This window comes from Cyanistes caeruleus, chromosome 5 (genome assembly GCF_971803275.1).
Source record: "Cyanistes caeruleus chromosome 5, bCyaCae1.hap1.1, whole genome shotgun sequence".
Taxonomy (NCBI): Eukaryota; Metazoa; Chordata; class Aves; order Passeriformes; family Paridae; genus Cyanistes; species Cyanistes caeruleus.
Window position 1 is genome coordinate 43061776 of NC_141705.1, and position 17441 is coordinate 43079216.

At 37.3% G+C, this 17441-nt stretch overlaps 1 protein-coding gene across 9 annotated transcripts in view; it reads right to left on the bottom strand.

The window, feature by feature from the left end:
- Window positions 1-485: 485 nt before the first annotated feature.
- The window catches only part of ARFIP1 (ARF interacting protein 1), a 40974-nt gene continuing 24018 nt past the window's right edge, over window positions 486-17441 (bottom strand). For all 9 annotated transcript variants that reach the window (XM_086891362.1, XM_086891358.1, XM_086891355.1 and 6 more), the window contains 4 exons: window positions 15587-15808; window positions 12040-12197; window positions 9775-9949; window positions 486-2079 (listed from right to left, as the gene is read on the bottom strand). In XM_086891362.1, the coding sequence (XP_086747488.1) occupies window positions 1924-2079; window positions 9775-9949; window positions 12040-12197; window positions 15587-15808 (711 nt within the window). In that variant the 3' untranslated portion in view covers window positions 486-1923. The remainder of the gene's footprint in view (window positions 2080-9774; window positions 9950-12039; window positions 12198-15586; window positions 15809-17441) is intronic.

Here is a 17441-nt window from a genome sequence, read left to right on the forward strand (position 1 = left end):
TTTCTGACAGTTGAGTTCCTTCTGAGCAGCAGCAATCCTAGGCAGGAGACACGTGAATCTGAGGGAGAAACCAAGAGCACATGTTCCTCATGCACCCTTTTCCTACCGTGTTCTGAAAGCCGATACTTCAGTTGTGGTCGGTGGGTTTGCATTTTTCACCCCTGCAATAATGCATTTCCCAGCTCAACTTTCCCTGCACTGTCATACCACACGTGTGCCAGGATTCAGTGGAAGCCAATGGCTTCGTAAGAATTGTAAATGAAATTTTATTTCCTTTAAAAGTTCAAGTTGAAACTCACATTTACTGAAAGATTTGCTTCACTGTGGATTTACTTTCCAGTTGAACTTGCCCACTGTTAAAACAGCATCACTATTAGCACTGCTGTATGAGATATTCTTGGGCAGGGGTGACAACTCACAAAACCAGGACTAAGCTTTCACTGCAGAAACTCCCTTCTACTTTTAACCATCATGAGTCAAGAAAGTTTGACTGCAAACACGTTTAATATGAATACAAAATTCACATAGGATATACATTCTAGGGAACGTAACTGAGCTATTACAAGAGATTCTGACAGAACAAAAACATAAAGAAGGCTCTGTCAGGCCAAGAATTTAATGAGGAATGATTAAAAAGTTTGATTTACTGTTACATTACAGTTGTGTTAAGTACTGAAAACTTTAAGAATGTCAGCTGAGAAGTGTTTGAACGTACAGTACATAAATCATACAATCCACACCATTGTAAATAACATATCTGAAGTATTTCATTTTACTTAACATAACATAAAGCAACATAACATGTGCAAATGAGGACTCCAATATATTGAATTTAAAATGTCTGTGATAAAACTGACATATAATTTTACATTTAAGGACTACAGAAATGATGAAGAAATTAAAAATGTGTCCTCCATTTTACTCCCATTACTGAAGTATGCTTTTCAATTAAACAGAAAAAACATACTGGCTTCATTTCCTCTCACCTGTCCATGAAATTTAACTAAAGTTTTAATTTGCTCTAAGTGTACAATGACACAGCATTTACACAGTCATCTTCCCCTTGTTGGGAACTGACAAACTATTACATGAAAGGGTTCTTAGATTATGTACACTGGTGGAAAATATTATCTTATAAAAAGGCACATACCTGTGATTTAAGGCTAGTACGGCATTTGTTTCATAGAGAAAGAAACATTTTAAATGAAATCAGTACATTTAATGGTTGGCCTCACTCAGCAAACCACTTGGTGCAAAGCAAAAATGTGTGCTCAGAAGCCTCAGACTGACAGTGATTCTTGCTTTAGTGTTTTTGTTTGGTTTTTTTAACCCTTTGATGGAAAGGTACATTTTAGAAAAAGGCATTTGCTGCAATTCCACTTGTCAATGAGCCATCTGCTACTCTTGCCTTAAATGTGGGTATCACATATAGGCCTTATATTATTCATCTGCAAAATATTATTTTAACTTTCTCCTTTTTAAAAGTCATATGAAAATTATTAAAGATGTTTTCTATATTCATCTATAAAATACCAGATGTTGGTACAAATCATGTAAACCTCCATTTGGAAATATTTTGACTAGCCACCAAAATACCAGAAATCACAAGCATCATTTGTCAGTGCAAATCTATAATAGTTTTGTTTCCCCTCCCTCCTTCCCTCCCCTATCCCAGTTACAGAAATAACCGCCAACCTTTACATACAAAAGGAGTGCTCCATATTTGAAATTACAGAAATTATGTTTGGTTACCTTAAGGTCGCCCACTTTCCTATCAAATTCAGTTTTACAGTATTATAAAAGGGGAAAAAAAATAAAGCTGTCCATTCAAGAATCACTACAACAGTCCTTCAACCTCAACCCTTAATTATTCTTAGATTTAAAGAATTTTAGGTTAACATTGGGTCCTCTTCTATGATCTGATTACTGTTCTTCAAGCCAGGACGGGGCATCTGCTCCAGGAGTTTTCAATTTGATGTGGAACTGTTTAAGTGTCTGTTCAAGCTGCTTTTGATTGCCAGCAAAGTACGCCGCAATGGCATTGTGGAACAGAACAAGCTGATTGTGCAATACCTTCACCTGCAGGCAAGGAGAGAGACATAAGATGAGGAGGCTGATGTTAACATCATCACAGGTCAGTTATAACGAAATAGGTGTATTTGAAATTCTCAGACTTCCTATAGATTTATTTAATAAAAGCTTAAAAATACAGATATGAAATGCAAATATGAATTTCTTCAACATTAAAGTGATTCAGAGTTTTCATAAAGTGTGTTTAACAGTCAATACCAACTCAGCATGCACAGAGCAAACATAATTCAGTAAACAGCATAATGTTATCAAATATCAAACACTTGGTTACAAGTACTTGATGCCTTGAAATTAGATGCCAAACCTCTAAGATACGTGCCTGCAGGCCACATGGACCTCCCTGAAATAGTACATGGCAAGGGCATTATCTGAGCGTGCAGTTCATGCCTTTGCCCCCCTTCCCAGCTCACGGACGCCTAAATCAAATTAAACTGATGTTCTTCTCCCAACAATATTTCTTGCCCATCTCCTGTAACACAAGCTTATTTACAACACTTTGTCAATATCTCAACTCCAACTTTTGTGCAAAGTCAAAGTAGTCATGACATACACCTGTCACAGCAGCAACCAAAACCCGGGGAGAAGAGCACAAGGGCACCTGGAGGGCACCACAGTTTTTCTCTTCCAGCCTGGTCTATGATAACGAGCTACAGCCTCACTGATGAAGCCAAAGTTAAGCAAATGTTACATTTCCATCCTAACACACCAGGAGACCTGAAGCTGTGAATGGACAGCAGTGTCGCTGTAGGACATGCAATGACTCACACAGACATGGCTCCTGTATGACAGGGAAAAAACTGGTTTTATTCTTCAGTATTTATAGATTCTTGGCAATGACCAGGGATTGGATAGTTAGGTTACCACCTTTCCAATCACACTGGTCGTGAGAGACATCCATCAAAAGACGTGTATCAGAAAGAATGTATACATATCTATGTTTACAGTCACTGTCCTGGGAAAGTTCTTAGAAATTATGTAAACAAGATCGAAAGTCTGAGTTTTCAGAGTGACACAGCAGTATGCTGAAAGGCATCTGTCCAGTTTCTCCTGCAGCCAAACCCTTTTCTTTTCATTCCTGAGCGTATTCTCAGCCCAGCACCACCTTACTCTTGTGTCAGACCCCAAATCCCCACAGTAGTGGTGGCCCTGTACCTGTTTCCAGCCTACAAGGTTGAGCCCAGCAGCAGCAGCCAACATAGACGGGAACAGAGGAATAATGTGACTGAGTGAGCCCCAAGGGAAGGTGAGGGAGGTAAAAGATTAAGCTTTCTCTACTCAAATTTTACATCACTGTCCCATCTCTCAGCACAATCCACAAGGGACGGTCTACTTCTGTCATGCTGGGAATCAAAACTGTCCTTGGGCCAGGTCTGGCCTATGCCCATCAATACCTGTTTTAACAGGTTATTTCTTATTGCCTACTGTGCTTCTCTGAAATGCATGCAACTCAATACAGAAATTCTTATCATCTTCATTTGATGAAAGATCTCTAATTTACCCTCCACCATTAGATTTGACATGCTATGACACCCGAAGAGTGCAACATGTATTAAGAAATGTAATAAATATATTTTTAAAATTCCTTGAGAAAAAAGAGCTGAGCATTGTGTGTGCGTGTATCCCTGCAGGAATATATAAAAGCTCTGCACCAAGTTAAAATTCCTGATTACATATATACATACAAATTATTTATTTATTATTTTTTAAACTGAATAGCAGGCTCAATTCAAAAATTAGCAGATAACCTGTTCTTTGCTGGCCCAAAAGTTCATCTAAATTACTCTGACAATCTGAAAACAGGAATTCCTATGTTTTCTCCCTATGTTTCCCCTAATAATTCAGGTTAATTTATGCAAATACATGCCGAAGAATAGCCTTTTTGTCTCATTAACAGTGTAAAATGATACTTTATTCCACCAAAAGGCTCTTCAAGAAAATATATGAGAGGTGTGAAAGGAATTCCCATCATACCTTGAGATGAAATTTTTGTTCCACTCACAAAAGAATTTACAAAATTTATCACATACAGACATTTTAACATCTAGGATTTAGCTAACTACACTTGTTCAAACAGAGTTCAAATGAGTCACAAAAGATGGCCTCTTCTTCAGTTTATGTGGGCAGACAGGTATATAAACATATGGATTTTTCATCTATAAAAATGTTAATTACCAAAATATTACACTTTACAAGTGGAAAATGTCATAACAACATTAAGGGTTTGCTTTTAAAAGTTTAGATAGAAATCACAGTGCTTTTCTTGAGCAGATTCTTTCATCACTGACATGCAAGACTTCATGCAATCCAAGCCAGGAATTCTACAGAGAAATACATTCACTGTTATAGCATATTATTAAAATGCTACAAGAGTTTTAGGAACTCAAATAAAACAGGGGTAATGAACCTCCTATCCCAGCTCAAGTTCATCATTCTGAGACTATATTTGGCACTTTGTTAGGGTAGCTTTGAACAGAAACCTGTGAACTGCCCCAAAATCTGATAATTTTAAAAATTCAGTCAGGCTTAGGCTCAAGGATGTGCATGCACACACACACACACAGAGGCAGGAACTGACAGTGTAGAGGCAGATAATTTGGACTGAAAAAATACGGTTTGTTTTGGAGGGTTTTTTTTGAACTACTAAAGCTACCTCACTGTATGAGGTTCTATCCCCTGGATCATTGTGGTATAAATTTTGTGATTGCTATCAAACTGGTTGCAGAGGTTCAAACTGTTACAGCTTCTACTCTCCTCCTTCAGAAGCTAATTGCTAAGTGAATCCCCAAAGTGACGGTGGGATCTTCTTTTCCACAGCTTCATTCAAGAAACTTAAGATAAAGTTTTTCTAGAAAAACACCACTTAAACTGACACTGTACAAACAAGTTCTAGTATGAAGCAGCAGCCAGCAAAGCAAAAAGCTGTAACACCTCAAAACACCCAGTGTCCACAGGAAAGCCACCTGCAACCACTGCTAAAGACTGGACACCAACTATTCATTTCAAACCAAGTTCAAATTTACCCACTTTTCCCATGAAAGAATCTCACTCCAGCTTGGGGAATGGGGAAGTACCTCGCCCACTCCCATATCCAGTCACTGATTCCAACTTCCACACTGTATTTCACCTTAGCCCTCTGTTGGCAAAACAGTCATGCAGATACGTAGTCAGTTGGATCAGAGAACAATCTAGATTAAAATTAAGCAGACAGCAACAGATCTACTTTAACCTGGATCAGTTCCCCAATCTGATTCTCTACACAGCTGCAAAAACACTTTCAAACACTAGAGAGAAGGCAATAGGGGGGAAAGGGGAGGATGAAGGGATCACATTTTTTTGGCAGCAAAGCCTTGAAACAATTGTCAGATTACAGCAGTAAAGGCCAACTCTTGGTCACCAAGCTGTAGCACCAATTCCAGAAAAGGAGTGTTTGAAGATTTGCCTCAATCTAAGAATACTAATGGTATGCTGCTAAAATACAGGTTCCAATGTATGACTAACATAGCTGTCAAAAAGACATTGTGCTTTACAGTTGAACAACAGTTAAAATCTTTGTTCCTATTTAATTAACTACATATTACATAACTACCTATTTGTTCCTAATTATAAGCAGAGTGAGCACTCTGATACAATTGGCAAACATATCTCAAAACAAAACTGAACTTTGTGGATGAAAACATAAAGATGAAAACCAGACACAACCTACACAGGAGACTTAAGTGTCATAAAGGGAAGATAATATAGGTTGGATTTGACTTTCCATATGGATGGTCTTAGCATTTCAGTTCTTTCTAAATAATGTCGTCTTTCCCCACCTCCCTCTGAACACTGCATTTTCTGTGGCACAGTATGGGTGTATTTCTTTATACCCTCCTCATTCAACCTGTTTCAGCCATCTCAATGACCAAAAATACAGCATTTCTTCCAGTCTTTCTATGAGTTTGTACCTCCTCATACCCATCACAATCCTTTCTCCTAGCTATCTTAATTTGAAGGTACTTAGTCTAAACAGTTTCATCATCTGGGTCTCCACTGCACTGCAGACTGTTTTCATTTGTAGATGCAAGCATTTAAGAATCAAACTCCTGAAGAACAACTCAAAGAAGTGCAGTCAATTTCCTTCTCTACATAGAATGGTATTTGACATTTCTCAAGTGCATCCAAGAGTAACAGGGTTTTTTCCTCAAAAGGACAAAACCTTCTAAAACTGTTTTCAGAAATGACAGAAATCTTTGAGCTAAGAATGGGCCATCATCCTTATTTGAAAAAAAATTAACTATTTGTAAGATGCAGATTTTGAATGCAATAATGCTTATAGTCATTAGCAAATGCTAGCAACTTCTGCCAGCTGGGGATAGCAACAATAAAACTTTCTATCAGCATTAAGAAAAATGTGTTCTAACTTCAAGATCAAATGCTGTAATAAAAGTCAATAGAAATCTTGTGTATCTTGGTTTTACAGACAGAAAGTTGCAATTCCAGCTTTACTGTAAATGCAGCTCTCTGAGCCTTTGAGGACTTTTAATTGAAATACTAACATATGAACCGAGGAGAACAGGCACAAAGAGACTGAATCATGTGATGCCTTTTCCCAATATACGAAAACCTAGATAGGGCCATCTAGATTATGGGTTCTTTGGTGACATTTGCAGCAACACAGACCAACTGGAGCCCACCAGCCAGTTAAACTGGCTTCAGAGGTTCTTTGCAGCACCATTTACTAGGAACACACTGCTGATAGCTGAACTGCTCCCAGCTGAACCAATGGATTTATGCTGCCATAAACAGCAAGAACAGGGAAAACCTGAACTAAAAAGTCGTTTCAGATTTATTCTGTTCTGTATCTGATCTCTGCACTTAATTAAGAAATGTTATCACACAACCTGTGAGACCCATCTCAGTCCTACCAAGCCATGTTACACAGGAACTCTGCAAAGCTTCTCTCCAAAGGTCTCTCTTTCTGCTCCTCCTGCAATATCAAATACTCCCTTTCTTCCAGTAGCTATTCTCTTGAAAACAGATTCTCATCAGGAGATGACACTGAGTGTATTTGCTCAGAAAACAAAGTTCTGTTCACCTACAGCCATTATAAAAACTTGAATGCTCACTTTATGCTGGGAACAAGTACTTTACAGAAATACACTACCAAGAGCAGACAGCACAGAATTGTTGCTGCTCCTGCTCCTTTCTTACACTTTTTCTTTTTTCAGAAAGGCAGCTGAAGTGTAAAAGGCAAAAGCTTCTATGCCAGCACTCTCAGCCGCAGGAAACAAAGGATTTGCAAACCAGAGACTGAGCTTTTCTGTCCAAGGCCACTGCACTGCAAGGTTCATACTCTGCTGCCCTGTGCCTCTGAGTGGGGACCCTGAAGAAAACAGCAACACAACATTTTCCTTTTCCACTGCTTCTCCATCAGTTTATGTCCTTCTTCTCCAAGGCAAGCACAAGCCATCCTACCTGCTACTCCTACACTACAGGGTAAGCTGCTCCTTTCACTCACTTCAAACTATTGCCATGATGACAAAATGTCATCTTACACAATAAACAGAAAAAAATAAAGCTTACCTCAGAAAAGCTCTCAGCAGATAATTATATTTAAGCCAGTATTTAAGTGTAAAGGAAGTCCTTTCTATAGCTCATTTGGGGACAAAATTACACACACCCTTTAGTAAATATTTTTACATCACTAGTGTCAAAACTGAGAAATGTCAACCACTGATAAAAAGGCTTAAGCACGTAGATTCCCTACTGTATTAATCTAAAAGGCAGGAAGGAAAAAACAATCTCTTTCAGAAACAATTTGTAGGCTGTGACTGCTAACAGGATGCCTGGTCTAATTCAAGACTGTCACTAAGAAGACAACTTCTTCAGTGTTCCCTAAACTATCTAATTTAGTTTGAAAAAATTACGGAGACATGTTTTGCATAAGATGGAAATAAAATGCTTTTGCTCTGATGCCTTCCCATACATATAAACATAAACTGATAAGTGTGTTATATAGATAATGGAAACCATGAGGAAGCAGGGTAAGTCCTATTTTAAACTAATTTGAGTTTAAGCACCAGAATTTTTGTACAGATATGAGCTGGAAGGATTAAACCATTTTAAGAGAGGTACTTTGCAGTGGTAGTACAAAGAGAAGAAAACAAAGGGGAGAGTAGGAAGATCAGCATACCTGTTTTCAACCTAGCATTGTTTTTAAAACCCAGTTCTCAGCAGCATTTTCTAATTTAAGAATCAGTATCAACATTTAGATTAAATGTCAGCTTCTTCAAGAAAATTGACTTCAATATGTTTTTTATCATCCTTCTATTGTCCAATTTTTCCAGCAAGAACCAGAAATAAAGTCAGGCCAATGCCAGTTTTTTAGTCACCTGATGTTCTGGTCCATCATAAAGCCAATTTTTGATGGCTGTGTGATTCCAGATCAGGAAGTCCTAATGCAGATGTGTGTATAAAGGAACAGTGCTCAGGAGTTATGTTTTAAGTATATATTGTTTTGGAAACCAAAAAGTTTGCTTATTTTCTTGATCTTTTTCTTATTATCTGTTGATGGTTCATGTTTCTTCCGTGACCCCCATCTTTATTCTAAGAAGCCAGTGCAACTGAATATGTGATAATGTATTCAAGAATACAAAATAATAATCCATTTTAATTGGTTTAGCTTGCCCCCATGATTTTTCCATTAAATTTTCCTCCTTCCCTGCAAGAAGCATGGTTTGCTATTGTCATCTGGGGCCAGTCATGTATTCTTTGACAGGCTGCTGTTACCAGTGTTTAAATTTTTAAAATACATTAATCAACCCATGCTGAAAATGTTAATCCACTGATAATGTTAACCCTGGATAAACTGACAACTATCACCTATGTAAGTTTTAATCACCTTTTCTTTCCTCTGAAAACATGGGAAATACAGCCACACATGACTATAACCAACTCATTTACCATGAGTATGAACAAAAATCAGACCTTGAAAGACCATAATTTTCACATCTAATTAGAGACAATTTGAACAGACTTATTTATTAAAGAAAGGACAGTTTAAAAGTTTTGTATGGCAGTTTTATTTTTGTCTGGTAGAATAAGAAGGGTAAGAATCCCATCATTAAGAGGTTATAGATGAAATGGTAGGGTTGAAATAAACACATAAAAAAAACCCCACCCTTCAAACCAACAGTTCAAGAGTCCTGTTTTAAATTAAGAAACTATAAGGGCATTAATTACAGAAAGTAGTACTTCTCATCTCAAATTCTTAAAGAAGGCTTAATTTTGAAGAAACCTCTTCATAGTTCTGTAGCTTTCTTTGTGTATAACCTCTGTGACAATGTTGCCAAATGTATGTATTACTCTGAATATTAAATCAGGAACTATGTGACTCATTTAACCATTAAATGTGGTAAACTGGAAAAGTAGTACTTTTGCAAACTTGAAACCTCCTGTAACAACAAGAAACTTGCTGCCACATTATTTGTCATTTGTAGCTGGAGCAGTTTGAATTGTAAAGCTGTGTGTTCCAAAAGCGTGTCCTCCAGTGATACAGCACGAACTCAGAAAATTCAGCTTATTTTCCTCACTTGTTCTACTTTTAGATGAATACATATTTCAAGACGTAACAACTTGAAATATGTCTAGAAAGCAGTAACTTCTAGAACAAATCTCCTAAACATAACATGAGCTGTAGCTTACCTTATTTTCTTCCAAAAATTTCAATTTGATAGACACGTCATTACGCATTTTGTCGTATTTCTCTTTATGCACTTGAAACAGTTGCTGTGATTGTTCAATCTTTGGCAGAGTGTTTGCATCACGAGGGCCAAGATTCAGCTCTTCCAGGTCTGTTCGATAAGCATCGTATTCAATCCTGATAAGAAAGAGGAGAATGGAAAAAAGAGCCATCTAAGGGCAGTGCCTCAAAATTGACTTCACATATACAACAGAAAATGAACAGAACAGTTAAGTACAGAAAAAAACCTGGGCAAGTTTTTTTCTCCCTCCTTCTATTTATCAAGCAAACCCACACTGAAGCACATTGTATAAATCTGCCTCAACAAGCACCCTCCCTTTTCTGCTCCTGTGTCGGCCAACATGCTCACAGCCTTGTTTTGTACAGGCTTCAGTAGTCAGAGCTTTTCCCGGGACATCTCAACCTACTAACCCAGAAAAAGTATCAAGTATTTTTCAGGTCATTCTTCTGCTGTTGAATCAGTTCACTGGAGAGTTTGTGCTGAGAGTAAGAGGCACACCATGAGCATGACACCCCCTTTAATCTGATGTTTGAGCAACAGGTCACTTACGCCAAACTCTGGCCTAAAGCATTTTCAGCATGCTCCAGGCCTCTCCATATGTGTTAGCTGGACAGTTTCACAGCCCTTCCACAAATACTTTTCTGAGAACTTGTCTGTCCTATGGGAAAACAGACTGCAAAAAGTTGGTGCAGCCTTGCCCAAAGCATCACTCCTCCTTCCCTACTTTTTTGTAGTTGTCAAATAATGGAACCTAGCATATCCAATTTTAATGGGAAAACCCACACTATTTCTGGCCTTTTAAACATGCTTTCTTACAGACATTTCTTAAACTGGAAACAAATCAGGATTAAAAACTGGTAATAATACACAATTTTCAGTTGATGTAACTGCTTAAATGAAAGATACAGCTTTTTCAGAGGTAAAAAGAGTAATATTCACAGGGCTCTTCCTGATTTTCATTGCTGCTATGACTGATGATTTATATGTAATTTATGGCTTAATTACAAAAAGGAAACTGTTAAACTAATAGAGACCTGATAGAAGAGTTGAACAGATGAATGTTAAAGTGCAACTGGGGACAGAAAAAGAGAGGCACAGAAATAAATGCAGCCTACTTTCACTGTGCAAAATTATGAACTGCCATGTCAGTGAAGGAACTTGATATAATTTATTTGACTTATTAAAATGGCAAAATATTTGATTCCTTTAGAGAACAGAAAGGGAAAGCAGTGAAGGTGTTTCAGGAGGGAAGAACCATATATTGAAAATGACTGACAAGAACAATAGTAGCAGATATATTTTGCATAAATTTTCAAGCTGATACCTGTAAAATGTATGAACCAATTATTTTTTTCAAAAAAACATGTGTCAAAAATAAGCAATACCTTATCTACACATTAATTCTGCCTTCCATGCCTTAAAAAGTTTACCTAAATATCAGAAGAATGACTTACTATTTTGTTTAAAAGTAACCATTAGAACACAACAATTAGAGAGGAGGGGGAAAGAAATTCAAAACTCAAGCTGTTTGCAATTTCTGACCTAAAAAATCCCAAATATCACAAAAAAATTTATGCATCAACTACATCCTTTGTCAAATTAAAAGTAACGCACTTAATTCTGGTAAGTGAATGCAAGTCAGAATGTAGCAACTCATGAGAAAAAGCTGCAAGTCCCTGGCAGGAAAAGAGAACCCAGCTTTAGACTACTCCACACCTGGCTTCTCCAGGGTAGGAAAGCTATTATTCACTCACTAAGAAATTTCTGTTTTATCTTCCCCTTTTTGACCAAGCCTGCAACTTCTGCATAAAAACTGAAGTGTAAATTGCAGGCATTGCTCATCAACAGAGGCACAAGACTAAATGTCTTTCAGTCAAAGAGATTATTTTACCTATTGCAATGCAGCTGGATAAAAGTGTTAATCTCCCACTGTCACGCTACTTAGAAAGCCACCTTAATCTAGCACGTGGGAAAAACCAGCTATAATTACTCCTACAGCTAACAAGTAAAATTCAGTCTACAAGGGAACATGTACAAAACATTTGAAGATCTGTGCAATCACAGTTAAACAGAAACCCTCATTAGATGAGAGCTGTGTTACAAGGTTTTTATCTGTTAGTCACTCAAGTACAAGGCCTAAGCTGATACAGAGTCTGCACCCTGAGGATTAATTCACAAGGAAAAGAGCTAGACACAGGATAGCTACCTGGCACTTTCGTACTGTTTCACAGTCAGCAAGGTATCCTCAATTGTTTTATTCACCAATGTATTCACACTGGCAATAAAAAAGTTAATAGCCCCGAGAAGTGTTTCTCCATTTTTAGCAAGAAGTTTCTGTGTATCTGCATTGTAGCCAAACTCCTCCTATAAACAAAGAACAGAGAAAACAAAGCTGTAGATCAATTAAAATCATAGCATTCATCAACAACTATATAAAAATATGCAACCACAGATGTGGCAGATCTTTCACTTGTTTGGGTATGATTATGATTAAATCAATATGATTTCAATACAATAATTAGTTCACAGTTCTTACAAAATCTCTCCAATATCAGTAAAACGTAGTTTACAATTTTGTTACCACACATGATGTAAAACCCTATTTTATAATGTGATTTTTCTGCACTCTGATATCTTGAATGATAATTAAAAGTAAATGGTAATGCAATTTTCACATTGTCATTCAGCAGGGTTTTAATGCAGCATCTCACATGGTTGTCTAGGTAATGCTTTAATACGAACAGAGACACGGCTACATTAAATACAGTAATGTAACTAAATTCACAAGGGCACACAGCATTAATTAGCTGTTAAGTTTTATTCTTACATTCTGGAAAGAAGAGCTGCAAAAAACCCCAACATCTATCACAGTTTAATAGGCTGTAAATAATTGAAGAGCAGAGCATGATAATGAACAGCAAATAAAATTTTTCATGCAGCTCATCCATAAATTTCAAAGGGACAAGGGCAAAATTATTTCCAAGGCATTCTAGTCACATTTAGATACATGTTTGTCCATGTCTCTCTGTTAACAGCAGTGTAAGCTGACCAAGATTGCAAAGATTTTCCTAATGCATGGATGCCAAATGAATCCAATTATTATATCTATGTCATCCATATGGCATCTCTGTATTCTACAGATGGGAGTTCTCACAAAAAAGTACAATCCCTAGTTGTAATGACTGTAAAACACTCTAGGTTCATATTTGGAACTTTGGTCTTTTTAGGCTTGCACGCTGCCAACAACTGACTCAGAAGTGCTGTATTCTCCCAGTTTCCTTTCATGTGCCCAGAAAATGAACACCAGAGCCAAATGATATTTCATGTTAACAAGTTCATGACAGTAAGGGTAATGGGCAATGGTAAGAGAAGAATCCTCTAGAAAAGAAGGTGCAGTGGAAGTGAGCAATTGAAGGAGAAGGAAAAAGAAAAAGAACTTAGGGCAAGTTGTCATGAGCTAAGCCCTGTAAACACTGCTAAAGATCTGTCATCTTTGCTTTGTACAGCTGCTTAGGCAGCAAAAGCAGTTGGCTAAATTGCTACAGATTTTGCTGGAAAAAAAAATCCCAACAACAAATCAAGTATTTTTCAGCTGGCTTTGCACTAACATTGCCAACTACACAGCTAACACAAGTGCTAGCACAGAGAAGAAATAGCAGCATGCTGGCAGAGACAACAGCAGTAGGACTGCCCCTTGCAGCAGCTTAGTCCCATCTATTTTTCCTCCTGCATGTGCAAGACTGCAATTAGTTTTCCAGCTGGTCCTCTCACTCAGATCATCCCAGACCCAAATGAGCAACACTACCAGTTCAAAGGGGGAGTAAGAAGGATGGGACTGCAGTGGCCTGCAGTACTAAGGAATATGCTAACCAACAATCGTCTCCTTCCAATGGCTCATAGTTTCATACAAATGTTTCAGTTTTGTCCATGACCTCTGCAGATACCTCTTAAGAAACACACAGGAAATCCTTTCTTCAGCAGGAGTTTACACTCAGTTCATACTCTGTGCTCAGGTCAATTAAAATTTGGATTAATCTGCCTATATAATTAGAGGCACATGAGCCTGGAACCAGCAGTTATCTTTGTATCCAAAAGAGAAACAGCAACCCGTTCACATGAAGTAACACCTCACCAGATACCACATTAAAATTTTGTTATCATGTATAAAAGAAGAAGTATTACCTTGAGACTTGGGGAGCTTTTTAATTTTATTTAAGCTTATACACTGTTATCATATTAAACATTAAAGACTAACTGCTCAGAAATTTTATTTTTAGTCCTGCACAAATTTTAGAGTAAAAAATCTAAAAATCCAAAAGTAGGCCAGGCTACAGATTACACAGAGGGAAAACACAAAGAGGAAAGAGACAAACACCAGGCAAGCCTCCAAGAAGCAAAGGTTAGATAACTTTTATTACAGCAGCAGAAACTTTTATTTGATTTTCATCAACAACCCCATTCAAGAATCTACACAAGAGATGAATGACGGAAACAAATTCCAAGACCAATAGAAGACGTTGAAAGAACCTGGAAGATCAGTATTCCCATTAGAAGTTACAAGCTAATCATGGGAAAAACCCCAAGATTTATTAAATGAGCATGATGCCAGATTCCATCCAAGTTTTGGAAGAAACATCCAGCTTCAGCACATACTTCATAACAATTACTAAGTTGTGCCACAAACCACATGCCTGTATTTGTGTCAAGAATAAACTGATTATTAAAAGCTTCTTTTAGCAGATCATTTAATTTCTTAGCTGCTAGAAGTGCTCTATGTTCACAGACTTTCATCTGTCAGACTAATATTAAAAATTCCTCCACATTAGTGTAGGAGTTTCACATTTTTTCAGCTAGCTATCATTTAAGGTTCATCTGTGAAAGCATGAACTCCACCTACTCCCTTAAAACTCAATGGGAAAAGACAATTATGAAAAGACAGATGTTTTTAAAATCACAAAGATAATTTGAGCTGTTTCAGCAGCTATGTTTCAGGACATTATTAAACCATTTAATATTGGTTTTCCGAAGGATCCAATTTTATAACTTTGCAAATGCAGAACAAGCAATGTAGAAGCAAGCCCGCTACTATACTCTGTAAGCAACATCCACCTTGTCTCTCTTTACAGCAAACAGCTTTACTACTGGCAACAGAAAGTGCCAGTGTTACATAAACTTCTAAACCATTGAATCATAACAACCCAGATATCTCAAGATTGCCTCTCTTGCTCAGCAACTCCAGACAATGTAAGAATACAGATTAGTCTTATTAGTAGGAAAATTCTGATTAAAAAAGGACTTTGAGATCAAATCTCAATGCTTAAATATGCTACAGAAAAATAATTTACTCACATTCAATGCGCACAAATGAAGTAATGTGCCCTAATCTACTTATTCCCAGGCACATTCCCCAAAGACATCTTGTAATTGAAGTGACGTAACACTCTGGAACACTTTGACGACATTTCATTAGGTGTAAAATTAATATTAAAATGCCTCTTCTCTACAAAGCAAAATTGTCAGTTCTTCATCAACTAGAAACTAACATTTAAGAAACAATAAAGACCTACAGTAATTTCAATAATTTCCTATAGTTTTAAATTCATCACATAAGGTGTCAACACGAAGAGCATGTAATGTGTTGTTAACGACAATGTTTATAAAGGTGGCTGCTAACTAGCAGATACCCTGCACGAGTCAGTTAGGCTTATCTTCATCTCTGCCAGAGTATTTTTTTAACATTATAAAAGTCTTACATGAAGTTCCAATGATTTCAAACTCAGGTCAGCAAATGCATCTCCAAGTTGCCTTTGGGTATGTACCATCTGGAAGAGCTGCGTGGACAGTGTCTGTGCCAGTCTCAAGATATTTTCATATTTTTTTTTGTTATCTCTCAATATATCTATCTGAGCTTCCAGTTCCAGGTCTACTGTTCTTGAGCCACGACCCAGTTTTTCAGAGATGATCTGACGTGTACACTGCAGAAAAAAAAATTAAATTATAAAGATTCAAGTATATTCAAGACAACACAGCATACACCCATTTTCAGCTTCAAGGGACATATAATTACACACAATTCTTTCACAACCACCCCTCCCAATATAAGTTTGCACAACAAACTGAAAAAACAACACAGTCTTCAGAAGTTTATCAGGACTCAGCAAGAACAGTTGGACAAGTCTCAACTCCTACTAAGATGAATATTCAAGTTAGCAAATCAAGAGCATAACTAATTGTTTCTCAAGTAAAAGAACACTTATCTCTTTATAGGTTTGGTGAATCTCATTAAGTTAAAAGAAGCATTTTAGCACATTGCATTCAAGTCAGTTAATAGGAGCATTACTATTCTGCATAAAAATGTCTAATTAGTAATCTTTTGGGCTTTGTCTACCAATCATCCAATTCCAGAGCATACATGTTACATTTTCCAAAAATGTTCTTTTTGAGGTTTTTTTAGGGGGGAAGTAAGAAGGTGATGGTTTCCAGCAAGATTTTTAAAGCTGACTAGGAAACTGGGAACTCCTACTGAGAAATATGCAAAAGAATTATAATGCATTTATTATTTACACGATCTTTAAAATGGAGATGATTGACTCAGAAAGACTATTTCTTTCTGTCATAAGTCAAATTCTTAGTAGGTTGGCAGTTCATTAACACACTGAGCAGGCAACGTGCTCTTACGTGGCTGTAGACACTCTCACCCAGCCTATGGCTGTGACAGAGCAGGCTGCTACCACATTCCACTGATCTGTGACACCTTCTCTGCCAGAGATTCGAGCCCAGCTTGGCAGTGAGCCTCACAAAATGCACAGTGGGGATTCCCTTGACTGAGACATAGGAGAAGCCATTTGCCCAGCAGATGTGCAGCAAAGCTATACAGTTTCTCTACGGAGAGAAGTATTATTTACTGCTGTAGTAAGTTACTTGAAGTTAATCTGTGGTCCCAAAGCGTGAGCAGATAACCAACTTAGACATATGAAAAATTACTGCTAGAAACAAAAGTTGTAAGGAAATTAAGTTAGTAGCCAAGGCCACAACTATTCTGAAAGGACTTAACTTAAGCACAAAGCTGCCATTTTAATTTTTTTTTTGTGAAACAATGCCCAAGCTTATCTTATAACATACACTACAGCCCTGGATTTCCCAGGGTTTCCCAATTCAAGGACTTTAGTTTAATACCATCTTTACTTGTGTACAAAGCACATTCAACCAGCTAGAACTTCCATGTCCTTTATTAATGTAATAGATGAACACAGGAGAGACTCAAGAATGATCAAGGAGATCAAGTTGGTCATGACCCATTAGGTTTATAGAAGATACAGACTATTTGGGCTACTTTGTTAGATTCAAGTAATTCACAAGAAAAAGCACAGCTCATCTAGGTGACGTTTGTCTGTCAAGCATCAGAAACTCGGGAGAGCATAACAAATCATAACATAGAATACAACTTTACTACCAAAGACTCCAAGAGAAATTGAAAAATGCAGCTTAGCTCTGAGTGTGCTCAGAGCATAAATAAACCTTTCATTAGGAAGTATGGACTTGATGGTCAAATTTTGGCTATTTTCCAAAAGAGCTGATGCACACACACAAAAACCCCCATGGAACTCC